The sequence below is a fragment of the Rhinichthys klamathensis genome, unplaced genomic scaffold (genome assembly GCF_029890125.1).
Source record: "Rhinichthys klamathensis goyatoka isolate OS25496 unplaced genomic scaffold, OSU_Roscu_1.1 h1tg000413l_1, whole genome shotgun sequence".
In the NCBI taxonomy this organism is placed as follows: domain Eukaryota; kingdom Metazoa; phylum Chordata; class Actinopteri; order Cypriniformes; family Leuciscidae; genus Rhinichthys; species Rhinichthys klamathensis.
Window position 1 is genome coordinate 298,702 of NW_026606913.1, and position 24,229 is coordinate 322,930.

The 24,229-nt window shown below is 36.0% G+C and overlaps 2 protein-coding genes across 3 annotated transcripts in view; one reads left to right on the plus strand and one right to left on the minus strand.

Annotated features, from left to right (window-relative positions):
* Positions 1-10,203, minus strand: part of st14 (ST14 transmembrane serine protease matriptase) — a 48,054-nt gene extending 37,851 nt beyond the window's left edge. The window contains exon 1 of the mRNA XM_056235180.1: positions 10,022-10,203. Within this exon, the coding sequence (XP_056091155.1) occupies positions 10,022-10,045 (24 nt within the window). The 5' untranslated portion in view covers positions 10,046-10,203. The remainder of the gene's footprint in view (positions 1-10,021) is intronic.
* A 769-nt stretch (positions 10,204-10,972) lies between these two features.
* aplp1 (amyloid beta (A4) precursor-like protein 1) overlaps positions 10,973-24,229 on the plus strand; it is a 59,167-nt gene continuing 45,910 nt past the window's right edge. Inside the window, exon 1 of one of the 2 annotated variants that reach the window (XM_056235182.1) lies at positions 10,973-11,215. In XM_056235182.1, the coding sequence (XP_056091157.1) occupies positions 11,153-11,215 (63 nt within the window). In that variant the 5' untranslated portion in view covers positions 10,973-11,152. The remainder of the gene's footprint in view (positions 11,216-24,229) is intronic. The other variant, XM_056235183.1, reaches the window with a different exon arrangement.

A 24,229-nucleotide genomic window follows, 5' to 3' on the forward strand; every position in this document is an offset into this window, starting at 1 on the left:
ATTACTTTATCAATGTAAAGCAATTTCCTTTTAATTTGATTAGTAACTAATTGAATGACACATTTTACCTCAGTAATACGACTAAATACAATTACATTCATTTTGTAATTTAATAACATAATTTCATTACACGTTACTAACTAGTCACTCCTCAACCCTGCATATATATATATATATATATAAACAAATGTCCACCTCAAATTGTTTTGTTTTTTTCTAAAGATTTACTAAAGTAATTCTGGGAAATTGAGACATGTTCCATCATGTTCCACAAAATTACAATTACAATAAATCAAACTTAATTATTTGTTCTGTGACTAGAGCTTTTAACATTCATTGCTGGGGGAAAACATTTCCTGTTAATGTAATCTGTACAAGTAGTTCAAACTAATATAATTTATAGAATATGTAATGCAATCATATCTGACATATACTGTAAAGCTTCATTTTTAAACCCTTCACTTAACATATGTATATTCATTTCTTTGAATTTGTATTGAATTGCAATTCTGCTTCCTTTAATTCAAATTTGAATTGTAATTCTAGATCCTGTTTTAGACATCAATTCAAATTCAATTCAAATTCAAGGATTGAATTGGAATTCAGGAGTCATTCTCAATTCAATTCTGAATTGTGCACAAGCCTGGAACAAACACTAAATGATTGGTGTTTTAAATATCAACTTTAAGTTAGTGTTAGATGATGGGGTAAAAATGGGGTAAATGAGCATGCAATTAAATATAGGCTGGTAATGGTATAAAAATTTTTGAATGATAAAAAAAAAAAAAAAAAACTCTGGTTATCTATTTGTGTCAATGCATGGCTATATTGGAGAGATTCAACATAGTAAGATAGTCACATGACAAAAAGATGTAAGAAACCGTAAACAGAATGCAAGCAAGTAATTTGTCTACATTCATGTAGCCTATTCTTCCTCTGCTATAGTATATGATCTGTAAACCCAAGCACACCACATTTCAGCTAAAGTCCAGTTGTCTGGACTTCTGACATGGAGCAGGACCAGAGGCCAGTAATCACTGACTGGCCAGTCAGCTGGAAAAGACAGTTCAAGACACTGAGGAGCCTCCGAACAACATCGTAGCAATTAAACCTCAAAGAATTAATCCCCACAAGACAAAACAGAATATTTAAAGATACGTTCAGGCAATTAAAAGACGGCTCCTGAGACAGGATGGTTGAGCAAATGATTCAGTTGATTAGTTTGCCCACAGTGCAGCAGATAATTGTACTATATTGTTTTGTTTTTTTAGACATATTGTGAAACATATAGCAGAAAACTACTAGTAAATGTTGAGTTATGACAACAACTGTGAAGCGTTCCAAAAATAAACTCTTACTGGACAGTAAAAAAAAACAACTTAGGTTTTGTTGGGAATAAGGAATTACATGAACATTACCATGTAATGAAAATCCTTCCAACAGTCATGAATAGGCTATTCATTAAGTTGTCTTGGTTGTTAATTAATAAAACATGACAACAAGAAGAACAGGAAATGATTATCATTAATGAAACTGTAGAAAATAAACTGAAACTATGTGTCCTCACAATAATACTTGACTTTCAAGAATATTCTGTTATATCTTAAAATTTTCTCATGATAGGGAATTTCAAATGAACAGAAAGTCAGTCCAGGCTGTTGTTGTGTGTAAATAAGGCCATATATCAATATAATTCACTTTATTTCCAACGTAATGTGCCAGTGATGTAAATATTTGTATCCTGCACATACGCTAAAGCATTTGGATTTTAATCTACCCATTCCTATGAGGCCAGAAATAACCATTCCTGAGATATCATACCCTTCGATATGTCTTTCCACATAGCATGTTTTTTGGCCTGAAATAATGAATACTTCGAGGGCTGAAAAAACTAATTTTTACATACATTCCAGAGAGTTTCTCAATTAATGATGCCATAAAAAAAAAAAATGTAAAAAAAAGTACAAAAATAAAACATTTTTTTTAAATAATTTAAATACACATCACTTTCCTGACACTGTAAATCTGACCTCAACTGTTTAAATCCAACAACTTTTTCTCCAAGAAATGTAGCATTAAATAACGAAACACCTTCATCAGAATAGCTTTAGGGATGGTAGGAAACAGGATTACGCAAGACAAAGTATAAAAAAAATGTCTGTCTGTGGTCATGTTTAGTCTTGCTGTAGCATTTCTTATTACTAAGGTGTACTGTCACAAAGGTCCCTATTCAATAAACCCCAAACAAAATGTATTTTCAACTAGGTTACATGGAACAAAGTGCCAGACACACCAGGCCAATAACCTCCTCAGGTTAATAAATTAGAAATTGCAAGACAGAAGATGAATCACTACTGAATGAGATGAGGGTGGGATGACACGGTCACACTGGATTGAAAGAAATGCAATGTCTAAGTATTGGTCCTTCTGACGACAACATGGACCTGAGGTCATTTGGATTCAGAAAACATCCTTGTAATAGAGGAAGTCTGACCATACAACTAAGCTGACAAATACAAAGATAGGTCTAACAGAGGTTGTAAATTATTTGTTTTATTGTGTATAATATATATATATTTACTCTTTCCATTGACAGATTTTTACATGATTTGTGACACAAAGCTTCCCCTTGTTGACGGAATTTTCCGGCGATCTGTGCATTCACTGTTATAAGGTAGTGGGCGCTATTACACATCTTCTGAAATAGTACAGAATCTCTGGAAGTATAAAAAAGTGAAAGAAGCATTGATCATCAAACATTGACAGTATATACGTCAAAACTTAGCCTGGTCCCACCAGACTCTCTGTTACGTACGTGTACGTATTAACACGTAGTACACATTTCATTTGTACAGAGAGTCTGGTCACTTTCCATTGACAAGCATTAACTTCATTGAAGGCGGGTACTCTGGTCTGGGCAGATCCAATAGTTTTAAACTTCAACAGAGTCACTCTGGATCTGCCATAACCAATCGCTAACGTTTGGTCGTGACGTATGTCTACAACTCACACTAGCGCACCTCAACGTCATCGTTCTCAGCTACTCCCTCTGTTCGCTGATTGGACCAGTAAAAAATTGATCGGAGAAAATTCAAGAATATACAGCAAACCCAGAAGTAGTACTGAAGGAAAATGAAAATTGAGCGGAAGTACGGAGGAGGGCGGAGCCAGGCTAGTCAAAACTGCCAAACGTAACTGAATTAAATGTTAAATCCATGAAGGGGTGCAGGACTGTGAAGCTTTGGGGGTGTTGATGAACTCAATCTACTCTGTTTGTATCATTGTTCTGAATCCAATCCAGATGTAATCTTTGACAACAACAAAAAGAATATGTATTTTATCAGCTTTTTGCTCAAAATGTTGCCTTTTTGTTATGAAACTTACCCACATTCAAGTGTGGATAATAAAATAATTCACAAAGCTAGAAACATAATATACACTCACCGGCCACTTTATTAGGTACACCTGTCCAACTGCTCGTTAACACTTAATTTCTAAGCAGCCAATCACATGGCGGCAACTCAGTGCATTTAGGCATGTAGACATGGTCAAGACAATCTCCTGCAGTTCAAACCGAGCATCAGTATGGGGAAGAAAGTTGATTTGAGTGACTTTGAACGTGGCATGATTGTTGGTGCCAGAAGGGCTGGTCTGAGTATTTCAGAAACTGCTAATCTACTGTGATTTTCACGCACAACCATCTCTAGGGTTTACAGAGAATGGTCCGAAAAAGAAAAAACATCCAGTGAGCGGCAGTTCTGTGGGCGGAAATGCCTTGTTGATGCCAGAGGTCAGAGGAGAATGGCCAGACTGGTTCGAGCTGATAGAAGGGCAACAGTGACTGAAATAACCACTCGTTACAACCGAGGTATGCAGCAAAGCATTTGTGAAGCCACAACACGCACAACCTTGAGGCGGATGGGCTACAACAGCAGAAGACTCCACCGGGTACCACTCATCTCCACTACAAATAGGAAAAAGAGGCTACAATTTGCAAGAGCTCACCAAAATTGAACAGTTGAAGACTGGAAAAATGTTGCCTGGTCTGATGAGTCTCGATTTCTGTTGAGACATTCAGATGTTAGAGTCAGAATTTGGCGTAAACCGAATGAGAACATGGAACCATCATGCCTTGTTATCACTGTGCAGGCTGGTGGTGGTGGTGTAATGGTGTGGGGGATGTTTTCCTGGCACACTTTAGGCCCCTTAGTGCCAATTGGGCATCGTTTAAATGCCACGGCCTACCTGAGCATTGTTTCTGACCATGTCCATCCCTTTATGGCCACCATGTACCCATCCTCTGATGGCTACTTCCACCATGTCACAAAGCTCTAATCATTTCAAATTGGTTTCTTGAACATGACAATGAGTTCACTGTACTAAAATGGCCTCCACAGTCACCAGATCTCAACCCAATAGAGCATCTTTGGGATGTGGTGGAACGGGAGATTCGCATCATGGATGTGCAGCCGACAAATCTGCGGCAACTGTGTGATGCCATCATGTCAATATGGACCAAACTCCCTGAGGAATGCTTCCAGCACCTTGTTGAATCTATGCCACGAAGAATTGAGGCAGTTCTGAAGGCAAAAGGGGGTCCAACCCGCTACTAGCATGGGGTACCTAATAAAGTGGCCGGTGAGTGTATATATATATAGCCTATTTAGTATGTTGTTATTCCCCTTTGGAGTGAACTTTGAGCTTTGTAACGTTGCAGATCTTTGTTATGCGCAAACAGCAACATTACACACTAACAGAAAAGCATAATAGGACCCCCTTAAAGCTAACACAAGAACCACAAGCAAGAAAACTTCAACTTTGATTTCATGGAGTCTGCAAGTATCCAACTTTCATAACACACACCCAAAGAGAACAAGCCTTTTGCATCACAATGCCTGTTTCAATAAACCAATGACTGAAACACATTTGATCTATTTCTAAATAATAGCTTAAAGCTATTTACTGTATGCATCCTTGCACAAGATCCTTGCACAAGTGCGCATTCATATCTGAACATCACCTAAAACCACTGATTCCAGTCCATGTAACAAATTAGAGGTAATACCATCCATTTTGTATATATTTAGATTCTATTTATCTGTTTTTCTCAAATGGAGCAGATAATCGCATGTCTAGGGAGACTGCGAACAGCTGAACAATACTGTGGGCCTCAGTTTCATCAGTCCACATCACAGCAAAACATGCCATTGAAGATTGGGCACAAAGGGGATAATAAGATAAAATCTGTGAATAGAACAAATCTGCTATATTAATCTATAATGTTGAACAGACAAGATGCAAAGTCTTTTCTCCATAGCAGCATCTCAAACAACTGCATAAAACGTAAACATTATATTTTAATATAATGCAGTAATACATGGCTACTGCACTTGTCTCAGGAATTTGGGTTTTTGCCTATAAAGTATGAGAGCATGACACGGTGTTTCATTCTCTTGAAAAACTTGTAAATTGTAAATTAAGCATGCAATTATTGAACAAGTTATATTGTGGTCCATTAAAAACTTACCCTTACTGAAATAAGCTTGTCTGCGGTCAGGGGCGTAGCCATAATTTTATTTTTGGGGGGTCCCATCTTTAAATGAGGGGGCAACATATACATGCATGCATGCATATATATATATATATATATATATATATATATATATATATATATATATATATATATATATATATATATATATATATATATATATATATTAGGGCTGGGCAACGATTAATCGCGATTAATCACATCAAAATAAAAGTTTGTGTTTACATTATATATGTGTGTGTAGTGTGTATAATTATTTTGTATATATACATACACACACATGCATGTATATATTTAAGATATATTTGCATGTATATACTTTATATATATTTATACATAATTAATATTATATATAAATATAAATATTTGATTTATTAACACATTTTTCTTAAATATATACATGCATGTTTGTGTATGTATATATACAAAATAATTATACACACTACACACATATATAATGTAAACACAAACTTTTATTTTGGATGCGATTAATCGCGATTAATCGTTGCCCAGCCCTAAGAGATATTTTAATTGTTTATTAATAAACAAATGTTTTCTTTGTCGGCTAAGATGAAGTTGACTATGCTGACTCGCGATCTTCAGTAGTGAACGCGCCAGAGGCGAAATGCACATTTCATAAGGATTACATAAGCAGAGAGCAGTCTGTAGTCTGTTTTCTTTCGTTTTGAATTGTTCTGTTTAAAAGTAGACATGTGAGGCAAGTAGGCTACCTTAGGCCTATATGCTGAGTTTCGTTTCATTAATGAGACGAGCTCCAGTTCACGCGCCGGCGCCTCCATTTCTTATCTATCGTCTGCTATATTTACTTCTTGTTTATTAATTCCAGGCAATTTGTTGGATGAAACATTGATTAAAATTAAGATACAATTAATACAAAATGAAATTCAGGTTAAAGAAAGGTTTTGTGCTTTCTGTTTGATGTCTCTGTGGAACTTTTAAAGCAGTCTTTAGGGCCGCTTTCAGAGCGTCCCTAATGGAGAACACGTCCGGTCGTCCGTAACATTTTTTTTTCCTCATAAATGCAAACACGAAAAATAATGTAAAATTAAATTAATATTTTATGTACGGTGGAGACTGAGAGCCAACCCTTCTTCATCCGGTGGGTAGTATTACTTTGGTTTGCGCAGTGTAATTCACATAATCACTAAAAAATATTTTGCCTCCTAAAGTTTTTTTTTTTTTTTAAGCAATCAGAAATCTGAGGGGGCCGGACATGTAAATGAGGGGGCCTAGGCCCACCCAGGGGCCCACCTGACACTGAGCAGAGAGAGCAGGGCTGCCAACTCTCACTCATTCAGAGACTGACGCAATTGACACTTTTCACACGCTCTCACGCAGAGAAAAATCGTGAAGCAAAGAGGACAGACAAGACTGAGCAGGTTACTATTGATATGAAACTAATTCTCAGCTGTCAGATTCTGTCCATTTTATTACGAAATTCAAACAATAGCGTTTTGGCGCTTGTAAATGTGACGTGACAGATCGTGGTCATGAACCGAACATCTCATAGGGCCTTCTCTTTACAACTAGTTAATAGTACATAAACACGAATGAGCAATAGGTGTGTTGAAATATACAGTAGCCTACAACTTACCGAAATGTTTATGCCTCATACATAATATCGATCAATCAGTGTGTTTTTTTTTCGACCGCAGAAAGAGGTCAATAAAACAGCTGGAGAACAATATGTCACATAGCGTTACATTTACCTCAGGAAAGCCATTTGATAGCACGTTAGTTGGCTAGACAAATTATATATAGAGGGGAGTATTTTGCTAAATATGTGCACCATATTAAATATTTATGATATTTTTACTTATTCAAATATTGTAACGTTGTTTTTATAGGCTAGTAAAAAAACACATTATATTTTAACCTTTAATAATAATACCAGCTGACAGGGCTCTCTGTATGTTTACAGCATAGGTGAGATTTTTTTTTTTTTCTTGAGAAAAATTGACATGCATCTACTGTTAGGCTACCTAATATTTAATCCAAATGAATCGATATTGAATCAAGATCGGAATCAAATCACAAGATTTGAATTGAAATTGTGAAATTTGTGTAAAAACAGTAGCCAACAAGTCATTGTACCATGTAAACATTGTAACATGTTGTCACTAACTAAACTTAACACAATTCTGTTTAGTTACCAAATGTTTTGACAATCACAATACACTTACACCAAAAATGATCCACAGACTGAGTTCTGAACACATGACCTCCTCCTAATGTAGCGGAAGGTCTTATGTCTGATCATATATGGCTACATCCATCTAGTTCGAGTCAACATATTTTGGTAGTTGGTTGCCATAGTTAAATGATACAGACAGCCAATCATCAAGTGAGAGACTAGCCAATGAAATGATTCATCCTCACTAATCTATTTATAGGACATGCATATCCATTATGTCTTTTCTTAAATTGTGATGGCAAGACAAGAACCACAAGGGAAATTATTGGCTTTAAGAAACTACCAGTGTTATTTGGCTTTGAAAATAATGTATATGAATCATAATTATGGATATGAATGCATCTAGATTTCTCAAAAAGGGATTCAGAACAAGACATGAATAATATGGATTATATTACTTAACGTGTCAACACTGGGCGACGGCGTGTCTCTTGCTTTTTGCTTCCACAAGCACTGTGTTGCTGTAGGGTTAGGTTTAGGGTTTATAGGGTTTAGGGTTAGAGCTTTGTCATGACAGAAAAATAACATACAACTAAAACGGACAATCTGTGGATGTGACTCGGACCACAGCGACACACTTTAAGGACAAGGAAGTGGCCATAAAGAGCCAAGCCCAAACCCTGGCCTGATGTGTCTCCATTTGCAACTTTATGGCAAGAATTTACACTTTGCCACAACCACACACACAGAGAGACAACATTAAAATGCCATGGTGACACTAAATGGATCTCAAACACATACTTTGCCTTCAGGGGAATGTTTCTGTTCAAATTATTGTACATTCCTGCTAATCTGCATGGTCACCACCAAACACCAAAGTCAAGGGATTGATTTCTAGTGAACACAAAAAAATTAGTCTAAAAGCCAAATGCAAATGTCAGGCATTAACCCTAAAGCTTACAGTATCACCCTCATATATAGTCTTCTAAGTTATCAACATGATCAAAACCATAGGCTGTACACAATCTTCTACATGCCTTCTGTTATCTGATTAACAAGTAAAAATGTCCACCGTCAGGTTGTGGTACATCGTGTGTCTTTTTGCTGCAAAATCTTTAATGACTTTATAAAGTAAAGAGTCATTTTTATTTAAAGATGAAGATTTACCGCACTGAAGCAACTTTGACCGTAAAACTACACATTTTAATCTTAGAACAAATTATTAACAACTTGAAATCCAAGAACAAATTATTGGGAGATATAGAGTGCCAACTGATATTTATATTTTATGAAAGTATTATGCTATACTGTTATAAGATAATTGATTTACTGTAAATTACAAGATATCAGAATATATGAACCAAAAAAGGTGCTGCATCTATATGATGCAAACACAAACACAGAACGTTCCCGTATGGTTCCCATTTGGTTATTTTATGGGAACCAAACGAGAACGTTCTAGGAACGTTCCCTGTAGGTTCTTTTTAGGTTATATTTTATAACCTAAAGGAAACGTTCCCAGAACGTTCCCTGTAGGTTTTTTTAGGTTTCATTTTCCGAATAGGTTCCCGGAACGTTCCCCTAACCTTAAGGGGACGTTCTATTTACGTTAAGAAAACTTTCCTGGAGAACCAACATTCTGGGAACGTTCCCAGAACGTTCTGGGAACCAAAAACTAACGTTCCCAGAACATAAAATTGTTAGCTGGGGCTACGCATGTAAACTCATTTTATATGTTGTGTAAATTATTAAACTAAAAAATGTTTCTGACAATCCATGTCTAACTGGTTATACCAGCTGTGTTTGAAGGTTAAAGTGGTCAGTTGCACACAGACACACACACACACAAATATCGAAATGTTCCACTTTACTCGTAGGAGCATCTGGACACTATTAAACCTTCACTGACATGGACTCAGAGTTAGTCTTGTTAAGAGAATCTTGAACGAATCATTCTCGTTCACCTGCTCCAATCAACTGGACTCGTTCATATGTGTTTATTCAAACGAGTCAGTGGGATGAATCAAAAATCCAGTAGTCGATGATGGCGCAAGACTCGCACAGGTGTCAATGTGAAACAGTTAAACAGACTGAAGAAAAGTTTTAAATTGACCTACCTGAATACATCGCACATCAACCGTATGATAAACTTTAAATTTACATACTCAAGTTGTGTTGTCATTTTTCTTTGACACGGAAACTTTAAATATTGCGAACAATAAAGTTGACAACATAGGGGAATGTGTGCCGAACAGCGCCACTTCAATCAAGGATAAGAGATTTAAAAATAAGATAAAAAATAAAGAAACACTTACATGTTTATACGCGGCGGAACTCATCTTACTTCAGCAAACAGACACCAAACAGAAACTCAGATCAGTCTATCCAGGCGCTGCTTTTTCTGCGTCTTGGGAGAAATATTCAAATTGTAAAAGTTGTTTGTGGACAGTTCAGAGTTTGATCCAGTGAGTCCCGCGGCGTCCTCTCTCTCTCATCTCTCTCACCTCACCTGAGGGCTCGCGATGATGACGCTGTAGTTTCGCTGACAAAACTACTTCCGTCACTAAACTCACAATAACAGGCGTTTACCATGCGTTTACAATGTTACTTCTTCTTCTGTTGTTTAAATGGCGGTTGGCAAACCAACTTTAAGGTGCATTTGCGCCAGACCTCAATGTCACATTTTTTTTTTATGTTTTTTTTTTTTTTTAAGTTGTTTCCATTATTGTCAAAATCTTTTTTCCCTGGGCAACAATAGTGGAAATGTTCAATATCACCTATTCATCATCACATTCTTATTAAACATTGCCATCTTATTAAACATATAAACCTCATTAGCTCAATAGAACATCACAGCCTATTCATTAATCATTTTAATACATGGGAATGGGATTACCGGTATGTGTGTTAGAGCGTGCGTGCATGGTGTTCATTTATCTGGACTTCCCTCTAGCGATTCAAGCCTGAAACTACACCATAAGCAGGTAGATGTGAAAGTAATGTAGTGAGGAACAACAGCGGCTGTAAAATCCATTGAAATAATGACCTGTAGGCACCAAGATGCATTTAGCTGGGTGAAAAGTATAAACTAGTATGCCTACGTATTTCTCCCGCAGACTTCGTGTCTTTTCCCACACAGGCGTCCACAGTGCATTTCTATGAATGTCCAGCAGGGGCCGCTGTTCTTCAGCAAATGGACGCCCACCCTCTGCGCAGCCCGAGCGGAGGAGGGTTTGGTTTTTACAGGGGGAGCCGCAGCCGACTGTCATTCACACCGAGATCTGCGGACACAGGAGATATCTCAGCCTAACGCCGATCAGACCAGCTCGTATCCCGCAGCAGACCTGCTCAATCCCGTTGCTTTTTCTTTTGTAAATGATACAGTAGTTAAAACAGGCATTCAGAGAAATCAGCAAAGTTAAATACCAAGAAGAGAAGGAAGAAGAATGGGGCAGAAAACGCCATTAATATTAATGACTTTATTGTCTTATTGCGTCTGGAGAGATGAGGTAGGATCCGAATGCGGATAACACATTTATGTCTTGTTCTAATTGTCATGTACTTGATTCAGGTTAACCTTGGGAATACATCATTTTTTTGCAAGCTGTTTTTTGTTTAATTATTATTATTATTATGCAGCCAAATTTAATATATAAAAACAGTGAGCGTACTAATAACACAATTCTGGGATCAGATCTGATATTTATGAAGGTTTGTCTGCGTATATGTGTGCGTGTTTGTGTGTGTGTGTGTGTGTGTGTGTGTGAGAGAGAGAGAGAGAGTGAGTGAGTGAGTGAGTGAGAGTGAGAGAGTGAGTGAGAACCAATTGGTACCTTGGCCTGATAAATGGAAAGATAAATTAGCTGAGCATTTTTATTTCTTAGGGTGGGGCATGTTTTTTTTTTCATTACAGAATGGATGTTTAAAGATTGGTATCATTGAGTAATCTATTAGATTTAGCATTGCTTACTTGCATTGAGGAGGAAATTGCTGTCTTGTTGCTAGATGCCCAGTATGCAACTTAATGAGTTACCATGCATCTTAGATTGTAAAATGCCAGTCTCTGTTTCGCACCTATAGACTATTTGTATGGGAATAATTCACTGCATCAGTAAAATGAGACATTTAAAGTGGTCTTTCTGATCAAATGTTTGAGAAGCTGACATTAAGCAGCACGGACTGTTATAGCAGACACGATCTCCTCAACCCTGATGGTTGAATGATGTCTGGGGGTTGTTGATTCAGTGCTATTAGATATGCTGCAGCCTCTGCGGCCTGCAGTGCTGACGAAGCCTGCTGTACTTCAGGCCCAAGATGGAAAAATATGTTACTCAGACATTTTTATGCCAGACATCCCATGCTTATTTGTTTTTCTGTTTTGATTTTTTTTTTTTTTTTTTTGCATAACGATAGGGAAATATTATTGGGCGATGAAGCGTTTTAGTGAAGGGTTGAAAATCCTTCTTGGAAAAAGACAGAATAATGGGGCAGATTTATTTATTATATAAAGACTTTATGTAATATGATGCTAGATTTGGCCACATGCAGATCAAGTGTTGTGCATGGATCGGGATTGTGTCTGTCTGCAATGCATGGATGTAAACGTTGTAAATCCCTTTAACCTCTTGTGAACAAATCAAGGTAAGATCGGGAGAACACATATCTGCATACGAGGGGATTTTTAGTGCCACCCACCGTTTTAAAGCGGGAAAATGTTTCAGCAGGCGATAATCGGTATGATTTAAAATAATCCTAGGATGAACGAAATTTTGAATTTGTCTTCAGCAAACAAGAAACAAACAGTTACACTTTTACAATGAAGTTGTATATGTGTATTCTTTATAACACAACACAATAGTTGTCATTAGAGGTCAACCGATTTAACCGATAAATCGGCACCGATACAGGATTGCTGGAACATTCGTTTGTCTGCAAAAATCCATAAAATATTTTTTTTCCGGGGTTGCATCCGTTGCTGGAGCGGCTGAGAAGTCATTATACAGTACGAGAGCGGCCCCTAGAGGCGAAATAAAAACTATCACTGACGCCTCCTGGAGTTTGTTTTGACACGTACAGAGCTGGGCACTTCAGAAAAGGATTTATATACATATGTAACTATTTGCAATGGCCTTTGTATAGATATTTTAAAGATGGCCAACTTTAAGCATGACTGTTTGGATTTAGTTTGGATTGAGTCAATTTGTAACATTTACTAAGGTTAATAAAAGTATTGGTCATTTTTAATTTCAACATTTACTAATACATTTTTAATTTCAACATTTACTAATACATTTTTACATTTTAAAGCACTGGTTTCTTTTTTTATGTTATAAAGTTCAGCACTATTTTATGCATTAAGTTTGTTTTCATTCAGTATCCATTTTAAAAACTATCTATATCTATCTATCTATCTATCTATCTATCTATCTATCTATCTATCTATCTATCTATCTATCTATCTATCTATCTATCTATCTATCTATCCATCTATCCATCCATCCATCCATCCATCCATCCATCCATCCATCCATCCATCCATCCATCCATCCATCCATCCATCCATCCATCCATCCATCCGTACATACATTCGTACATACATACATACATACATACATACATATTCATAATTAATTCAGTCAATTCACTGAGGTTAAAACAACCTTATTGTAAGGTGTTACCTGATAAGAAAATGCATTTTTTCTTTGTTCAATTTGTTCAGTTGTCTATTCAATCATTCACAAAGCATAATCAACGACCGATAATCAATCAGCTCTGAACCGGCTCTGCTGTTAATATGAATCCCCTTTATGAAGTCACATCCTGTCTCCCAGGATGCAATCAGTTTGATGGAAGTCAGTGAAATTAAATCTTAACCTAGCTAATAATCCTAAATCTACAAATGTCTTTAGAAACCAAATTGGCTAGATATTGTGTTAGTACTCGTCTCCGTAACCACGCCACATTTGAAGCTAGTTTGCAGCTACATCTGTTTATCGATGAGTAGCTTGGTGTATATCTAGCCTAGAAAACCTGTATTTTGGGTCATAAATGAAAGCACATTGGTCTAACAGTAAACGCCATCACCAGCTCAAAAGAAGCACTAAGCAGAGGGAGAGGGAGGGAGAACGAGCTGATTCTTCTGTCCCCCTCCTGCTGTCTGAATGCGTCAGCACTCACCCCGAGCTGCCGGTACACAGATGCTGCCGCCGAGCCTCATGGGAAAGGAGTAGCAGAGTCTTTAGGGTGTGTCTAGGAAACCCACTGTCACCTTCATCGTGCAGTGACCCAGTGTGTCCGTACAGTGATGGTAGAGCGGGCTAGATGAGATGGGTTTGTGGCGAGGCAATCATGGGAGTCTATGAGGGGATACCCCTTTCTTTGTTCATGTTTATTACAGCAGTGCCTTTAGAAATGTCTGTGCACTTATAATAAAATATTAAAGAGAAAGGAAATATGATGACGTATATGTGTAGACTGCAGAGTGAAGGTTTTTTTTGTGGTCAGGTGTGCAAATTCAGTTCCATTCAATGTTTACAACAACACAGCATCACTGACACTCTGAAAAACAACTGTTTTAAACATTGATAATAATCATAAATGTTTCTTGAGCAGCAAATCATCATATTAGAGTGATTTATGAAGGATCATGTGACACTGAAGACTGGAGTAATGATGCTGAATAGTCAGCTTTGACATCACGGGAATAAAGTACATTTTTAAAACATATTAAAATAGAAAACCATTATTTTAAATTGTATTATTTTTTCGATTATATGTTTTTATTTTTATTTTATTTGTTAAATGCAGCCATGGTGAGCTGAGACTTGATTTGAAAGAAATTACTTATTTCAAAAAAACGACACTCTACCCTAAACTTTTACTTTAATAATTGATAATTATGTATTTGCTTTAAATAATAAGATGCTTTTTTTTTCAATCGGATACACTTTTTTGAAGGTGATTCAAAATGTCTAAAGCAAAAATAAAATCAATACATTTGTTCCAAATAGTTTTTCACTTAGAACAGAATGATATGTAATATGTAATCATAACAGTATTTATGTAATAATTAGTGTTTACCTACATTGCTAAATGTAATATGTAAAAGGGCACAAAAGTGAAGTGAATGTATAAATGATTCTTTTGAAGTGATTCAATGCATTGGACATTTCAAAAGAACTGATTCAGAGAAATGTACTTCCTAATGTTGTTGGCATCTTTAATAATATAATATAATATAATATAATATAATATAATATAAATATTTGATCACCCAAGTCTGCTGGTATGTCAATAGAAACATTGGGTCTAATTCATGACATAATGGGTGACACACATTTCAGTGTAAATGATTTGTGGAACCATTGTTCAATCCAAGAGAATGTTTTTACATTTTAATTTGGCTTAGTGCTAAAAAAGAAAAAAAATATATTACGTTCACACGGATAGCATTAGCAACAGTCCTGTAAGTATTCTTCTTTGATTAACCATGTATCCATTCACAAATAGATTACAAATGTAGCTCCATTGAAATACACCTGCATGACAGATGAAAGCTGGAGGGATAAGTGTGCGAGTCTTTAAGGTCACCTTGTCATGTGAAACAGTGAGCATAATTCCATTTAACAATAATCTGGATGAGGTGCAAATCCCATCTTTTGTTATTCGAAAGTGGGAGAATGCAAAAAAAGTTGACAGTCATATCCTAAGAGGATTATATTCTTCTTTATGCATTAACCACCAGTGAAGATTGCTTAAATTTATTAGCCATAAACCCATCTTTCATTGTTCAATTATGCTGGGCTGGTAAGAGCATTACTGGGATTACCGTTGCTGCCAGTAACTCTGTTGTGTTGTACAGTCAGTCTTGGGCTTCGTTGGTTTTGCCGTCACGATTGAGCATGTTAGATTCCCCCTGTTTGACTCACAATAAAACCACTTCTTAAATTTCCACACTGAATATGTGGCTCTCAAAAAAAAAAAAAAAGCACTGTTTTCTTCACCGCACCTTTCGATGTACCTCACGTAATCTTCTCTGGGAGTTGTTTCCCCTCATGAAAGCAATGTTTAGACTGTTGTGAAGAGGTTGTTTGTTGATGCTAGAAACCCAGGATTATTCTGATGCTTTTTGGAGGGTTTTTGAGTGGTGTTTATGCACGGAGGAAACAGCTGAACTGTGGCGTGTTGTGTAGCTTGTTGGGAGTGTGAGATTCCTTTGAGAACATTTTGATATTGGATTTCTATAGCAGAGGAGAGACTCCACATTATGGAACCTGAGACCTGATGAAGCTGAACTGCGAAACCCCTCGGGGACCGGAGCATGAAATGCTTCCAAAAGTTGAAAATTATACAGCACATCTGGACTGAGTTTTTTTAGCAACAATGTACATTGCATTTTGATGATTGTACGCTTCCCGGATGATTCATTTATCACAATGGTATTTATTTTTTATTTTTTATATATATATATATATATTAGAAGTATACAAATATATAGACTTTTATACATTTATTGAAAAGCCGATTGTCCAATAAATTGTTCAATTATATACATTTTATTAACACAGTTACATATATAATGTAATTAATTTTAGGATGATTTTTATAATATAATTGATAACATTAATATTTAAAAATTACATAGAAAATATTTAAAAATAATTCAAATAACTTTAATTCTAAAAACATAATTACATTTTAAAATATTACATTACTATTTTTATTATTACATATACTAAATATTATGTATTTATTTATTTATGATTTTTATAATATCGTTTACATCATTAATAAATTAAAATGACATAGAAAATATGAAATAATAATTTATGATTTTTATAATATAATTTATTTAATTAAAAATGAAAAATGACAGAAAATATGAAATAATAATTTAAATAACTTTAATTCTAAAATCATTAAAATAATATATTTTTTAAATATTACATTAGATTATTTGTATCGTTACGTGGTGTAAATATTACTTATTTATTTATACAGAATTTTTGTACGATTTTATATCATTTATATAATTAATAACTATATTAATAGTATGAATACATACACTTCATATATAATTTAATGAGCAATTTAGTATGATTCGTAATATAATTAATATAATTAATACATTAAAATTGCATATAGAATATTAAGTAATAATTTTAAAATATATTATTACAATTACATGATTAAAATATAACATTATTAAAATTATAACACATTGTTATTTATTTATTTAACAGTCGCTTTCAGTCCTTAAAAAAAAGTCCAGGACGTCCTAGTGATTGTTAGCAGAGGGTGGTGGAGGGGTAAGACAGTGTTAAACAGGTACAGAGAGAGCCACGGATAGGAGGGAGGACCCTTGGGTGGTGATGTGCTTGCATTTGTAAATTGCCCAGCATGCTCAGCTCTTCCCAGTAGACTGTGGCCTTGTCTGTACAGAGGCTGCAGGGCAGGGGATTTGTTGAAACAGATACAAGTGTACAAGCCCCACCAGATTCCCCCTCTCTCGTTTAATTAATTTCCGAGCATGGGAGATAATCAGGTTTCACTAATGTTTTCCAATGTGCTTTGCTCCGCCATGTGCATTTGCTACAGGGTATGAAATGCACCATTTCAGTGCATCTTTCCTCTCCGTTTTTGTATTCCTTGTCAGTGCAGAGATGAAACGTGTTCTGTGACTATGAAAGAGATACACTGCTCATTTAAAATAAATGCAGCTGAAACCCATTAACTCTCACCCATGACAGTATGTGCATTTAAGCAATCTGGCTTATTTGGCAGCCACTATCACTTGTGTTTGTTGATTATAAAATCCAAGGCTGGTGAATTCCAGCACCTTTTTTATGCATCTTCTAATGAGGGTCTGGCAAAAAAAAAAAAAAAGCATACTAAATGCCACTGTTTCATTTCAGGATTTTGTAGATTGAAATGCAGGCAAGTATGGATACATCTCCAAATAACACAATCATCCAAATAAATACTGAAAATTATGACTGCCTTGATTAAGCAGTTGTGAAAAAGTGTTGATTACAGCATTCAATTTACTTATTTTGCATTTCTTTTCTTTCTTTTTTTTTTTGCAGTAGTTGAGCATTGTAAACCAATCACAGACCAGTTGTGTGCATCAATGACATTTGAATTAGTTGCTAAAAAAGAGGGAATTTTAAACAGTATGATATACAATACACAATACACAATACAATTACAATACACTTTAAGGCCCACACAAAGTCAGTGTTGAATAAATATCACCCGACTCAGGCGAAAAGCTATTTGCTAGATGTCTTGCTGTTTGCTTGCAGTGTAGAAAGTGAAACACATACAATGCAATCAATGTGGAAAATCTATAATGCTCCCATTACATGGCACATAGAAATTAAGAGATTTATTGTGCAGACAGACAAAAAATTAGAATTGTGCCTTTCGTGCTGCCAAGCGGTCAGTGTTCGTCAACTGATGTGTATAATAGCTATTCAGTTACACAGTTCTCTGCCCCTGAAAATATATACAGTACAATATATATATATATATATATATATATATATATATATATATATATATAATCAATAAGTTATGACAACACATGTTTTTACATTGCTTTAACTCATCAAAACAAGTTAAGCAATTTTCAACTTTTACTGTTATACAGGACTCAACTCATTTAAGTTTAATGTGATTAAGGGTGTATTCACACCTGCCTTGTTTGGTTCGATTGAATCGAACTCTAGTTCGTTTCCCCCCTTGGTGCGGACCTTTTGGGCAGGTGTGAATACAGCAATCGAACTCGGGAGCAGACCAAACAACCGAACCGAGACCCAGCTGAAGAGGTGGTCTCGGTACGGTTCCAAACGAACTCTGGTACGGTTCGTTTACGGTGTGAACATGAACCGACCCAATTGCAAGAAAGCACTGCACCTTTGAGTTAACAGGCTTCCGTAGTCGGAGTTGCGTTATGGGAAAGTGATCTGTTGTAGCCTACTACATTACATCTGTTGCGCGTCTTTCTGCGCGTCGTGTGTGCATCATTGGAATGCAATGAATGAATGAGTGTGTGCATCAGGACATTCACATACAGAGCGTTCTCTTTAGTCTAATCGCGCATAGATGCAAAAAAAAAAAAAAGCATTTGCAGTTCATATAATGTAACAATAGTTACAATACAAGGATGATGCTGCGTTAATTTTTTGCACTTCCTGATTTCCCTACTTGATTTGATTTTGTTTACAAATTTTGGTTCACTTGCAAAAAGAGCAGTGTGAAAGCGAACCGTACCAAAAAAAAAAAAAAATTGTATTTGGTCCGGACCAAAGCAAGTGAACTATCGGACTTTCCTGGTGTGAATACACCCTTAAAATGACTTAAATATCCAAGTTGATTGTACTTAAAATTAAAATTTTAAGGCAGCATTTTTTTTTTTTACATTGGTGGATGTGTAACTAGAATATGGCTGTCGTTGCGCTACATAAATAAGTATTTTAATGTCAATTGAATTAATTTGAATAAATACAAGTAGCTATTTTGATCATAATTGTGCAGCCTTATGAGTGAGAATAAAACCCAGTGCAGATGTATGTCGGTGTCTTCAGCCTGCCCAGGGAAAAGCCTAATTGGCTCTGGTTTCTGTTCGAACTTTCAGAGATTGCGAGGCTAAAAAATGAAGCCTGAAGTTTTGGCTTCCCAGTAGGAGGTTTTAGTCAGACAGCCTATGGAGCTGCTGCAATACATTGATAACACTGCTCTAGACTTTTGCTGGAGGGGGGGAAAAAGTGTGAAGAAAGAGCAAGAGAGAGAGAGAGAGAGAGAGAGTTTACATAGAAAGGTACAGTAATGGCAGATGAAACTGCAAGCCAGGGGATGGGAGGGGAGTGTAAGGAAGATAGAGCGATATTAGATTTGGGAGAAATCCTAACCCTGCTGGCCCCGGTTTGTTCGCCTGATCCGATTCATCTCTGTCAGAGATCCGCACACACGTTTGGCCTGGTGGGAGATGTCGGTCAGTGGAGAGATGTCACGAGCCTGTAAGTCTTCAGAGCACAACTCATATTATATAAAACCATGCCGGGCGTTTCAGGGACCAAGATCCGATTTCAACAGCGATGGGAGTTTGCGATAATGAATGAACAATGTTGGCCTTAGTAGGAGTATTTCTGTTGTAAATGTCAGTGGTTTTGCATTGGCAAGGTAGACCAGCGGCTAAATAGAGTGCAATGCAAACTGGGCTAAATGAGGAGTGATAATAGATTTGGAGCAGGCAAATAGCTGTAGGCAAGATAAGATGGATTTGTGAGATTGGAGACAGATTTAGGGCAACCTTGGAGGAATTCTGTGGAATAAAAACATATAGTCCGATTAGTCTTTCATGAGAAATGTCGGTTCACAGACTTCGCACATACCACTGAGACTCCGCGTGAAATAAATCCCCCAGGAAACGTGTTGGTTAGAGCGGAAGCATCATCACGTGGAGACGGCAGGTCGATTCCATTTTTATGGAGGCCCACTTGTTTGTCCATCGTTTGCTGGTGCAGAGTAAAATGCAAAACGCGTTATGCAAATGATGATGTTTTGCCTATTATTTGAGTATCACCTGGATGTAAAATGTCAAATCTCAAATGAGGAATGCAATGATTGACAAACCTCTGTGCCATTACTCATTATAAGGATGAAAACTGTAACCACGGATAACAAAACAAACTTTTGCACAAGCAAGAATCATTCACATTTTCTTTAGAAATCTATCACCCATTTGTCATGAATGAGACCCAATGACATATACCAGCAGGCCTGGGTGATCAATTATATTATATTATATTATATTATATTATATTATATTATATTATATTATATTATATTATATTATATTATATTATATTAGGTAGAAATGCAGAATCTATTTGTTCTAAAAAGATGCATTGTCTGTCTGTGTTTATTGTCTAACCATGAGTTTGCAAAAGTCAGGTGACATTCATTCTTGGCATTTCTCTTGTCTCTGGGTTTGTGGCGTTCGGTTCGCAGTGTCTGCTGTTGAGATACAGTATGAAATAAGTCCTGCCTCCGCTGCTAAACAAGATGGGTCGTTTTTTAGATCTCTTTTTTAGAATTATCTTGTATAATTCGCCTCATCACCATCAGTAGGGACTGTTGAGTGGTATTACCAGGGTTGTGCACCATTCAGAATTGAACATTTCTTCTAAATTTAATTTCTTTTGCTGAATTTGAATTGAGGTAGCAAACAGGGTGCACAATTGCAAACTTTGAATGTTGGCTTGTCTGAAAAATATTTTTAAAAGACGTGAAATTTGAAGGCCATACACTGCTGTTCAAAAGTTTGGGATCATTAAGGTATATATATATATATATATGTATATGTGTGTGTATGTGTTTTTAAAAGAGATTAGTTTTATTGTTAACTAAGGATTTTTTTTGTTAAATTGATCAAAACGGACAGTACAGACATAATGTAAGATTTTATTTTAAATAAATGATGTTCTTTTGAACTTTCTATACACCAAAGAATCTTGTAAAAAGTGGCATGGTTTCCACAAGAAAAGAAAAAAATAACCAATGCAACTGTTTTCAACATTAATAATAATACGATACGTTTCTTGAGCAGCAAATCATTTTCTGAAGGATCATGTGACACTGAAGATGCTGAAAACTTTGACGTCACAGGAATACATAATATTATTTAAATATATTATAATAGAATACAGTTATTTTAAAGTATAACAATATTTAAAAATATGATTTTTACTGTATTTTTAATCAATAAATGTAGCTTTGGAAAGATACTTCTTTCATAAGCAATAAAAAATCTTCCCAACCACTAATATTTGAACAGTAGATTTGTATTTACATTTTAATAATTGTACATATAGTTAATGTATTTCATCATGTTGAATACATTAACATTTGTGGAAGAACACTTAATATCCCTAAATGCACTACCTCTGTTGAGTTACAATTAAGTAAATTCCACTTCCTGTTATTTCAATTCAAATTCCGATTGATCTTCCTGTGGGGCCAGCTCAATTCAAACTCACACTCTTAAACTGAAAGAGATACAGTTCTTCAATTGTGAATTTTGCCGCACACTGTTATGTATCAAAACCCCTAAATGTAGTTGTGTGTGACACTCGGCACATTTTCAAAACAGAAGATGCCATGGCTGGTTGCTGCAGCTCCATCAATAATGTAAGGCCTCGGAAAGGCCCGGACTCTTGCTTGTCGGATCTGCTTGGGTACCTCTGTCACGCTCTCCTGTTCTCGAACGTCCCTCGTTCCGCCGCCCCTCTTCTCTCCTGACACCCCATACGTTCATCCCCAGCCGACCCGCCACTGCTTTTCCCCTCTTTTTTCCATCATCTCAGTTTGTTTTGCAATCAAATATTTATCATCTGCGCCCACTTCACTCATTCTCCATCTGTCCCTCCCTTTCTCTTCGGCTACTTCTGTCAATCTAACGGCTCTCCTGTCTCTAATAGAACTCCATGTTCTCCGCAACCTTGCTCTCTCTCTCTCTCTCTCTCTCTCTCTCTCTCTCTCTCTCTCTCTCTCTCTCTCTCTCTCTCTCCTCAAACCATTACACCGCAGCATTATGGTCTATCTTGGCTTGTTCATCACTTTTAAAATGTTTGCTTTTTACAGCAGCAATTCATTTTTCCTTTGTGCTCTCTCTTTGCGGTGTGATCGTTCATACAATGTGTTTTTTTCCCCCACAATCTTTTACCGGCGGCATATTTCACACGGGCAGGAAGTCTCAAGGACGCAGCAAGAAAATGCCATTTGTAAACACTTGCCACTGTGAGCTGAGATGAGTTCTGTAGCTATCACAATGTTACACAAGCTCAGATAATTGAATGAATTGTTGAACTGTGCTTCTCTATTCAGCACAGATTACAGAGCATTTTTCTCTTTTCAGAAATGGGAAAGTATTAAACCTCTAGGCTTGGTCTGAAGAATAGATCGTTGTATATATACTGTATACAGACAGAGGTTTTTAATTTTTGTCCAATCTGACATGGTTCGCTCCGAAAACCAAGTCTGACTAACAAGGTACAAAGACATGGACACAATTATTTACTCTACCATATGTATTTCCTAACCCAATTTGAGTTAATGCATTAGCTAACATGAATGAGCTGCATTTTTTGTTAGTTGAACAAACAATCAATAATTGTATTTTTATTAAAGGGTTAGTTCACCCAAAAATGAAAATTCTGTCATTAATTACTCACCCTCATGCCGTTCCAAACCCTCAAGACTTTCGTTCATCTTTGAAACACAAATGAATAACTTTTTTAATGAAATCCGAGAGATTTCTGTCCCTCCATTGACAGTCTTAAGCTTCCGTTTACCACAACTGATGTGTGAGTTGATGAATGTTTATATGTGAATAAATCATATAAAATCATATACTCACATATCATCATATGAATCGAACGAGTCTCTTCAGAATATTTGGATCGCTCAATTTATATGGATTCGTTTTATGATTTCGTTATGAATTTTTTAAAGCATCAAAGTGGTAGTTGCGTAGACTGTCAATGGAGGGACAGAAATCTCTCGGATTTCATCAAAAAGATCTTCACTTGTGATCCGAAGATGAACGGAGGTCTTATGGGTTTGGAACGACATGAGGATGAGTAAATGGTGACATTATTTTCATTTTTGGGTGAACTTAAGTTAGTTCACAGTGAATTAACATGTTACAGATGCAACTTAGTAAATGTTCGAGTTAACATACTAACAAACCAAGCTGTATTGTTTATTGTATTCACTGTTATAGTCAGCTTTAAATAGAAATTCACCCTATCAATTTTTTAAATGCCTCAATACTTGTCAGTCTTTCTTTTTTTCAATAATCAATTGGATGTTCATCACCATATGGATGAAAATATCTGCCGCTATTTCCGCTACATTGCAACTTTAAGATGTTATGGTGTCATAGTGTTAATATTTAGAATTAACTTTTATTTTTTAATTTCATGTGTATTTCCAGATTTCTTTTGATTTTTTGTAATTTTCTTATGTGTTTTTTAATGTTTCTATTTAGCTTTCATTTAAATGTATTTCAGTTTTAGTTTTAGTAATTTTAGTACTATTTTACAACTATTTTATTTTATCTAGTTGCATTTTTCATCAACATTTCTCATTTTCATTTAAATGAAGTTTTTTACCCAATGTTTATATTTTATTTTATTTCTGTCATGTTTCAATGTGTTTAGTTCTGTTTTGTAATCTGATTTCCCCCTGTATTTGTGATTTTGGTTTAGTCCTGTTATTAGTTCAGTTTTGAGATCTTGTTTCCCCCGTCTTTTGTGAATTTGAGTTTAGTCCTGTTAGTTTTCCCGCTCTGTCTGATTAGTAATTCCCTTCACCTGCGTTCTGTTAATTATCCCATTAGTCCCTGTTCATTTAAGCCCTGTGTTTTCCCTCAGTGTTTGTTGGTCGTCGTCAATCTATGGTTGTGTGTGTTTTGAAGTCCTGGAGAGTTTCCTTTGTTTCTGTCTGTTCCTGTAAGT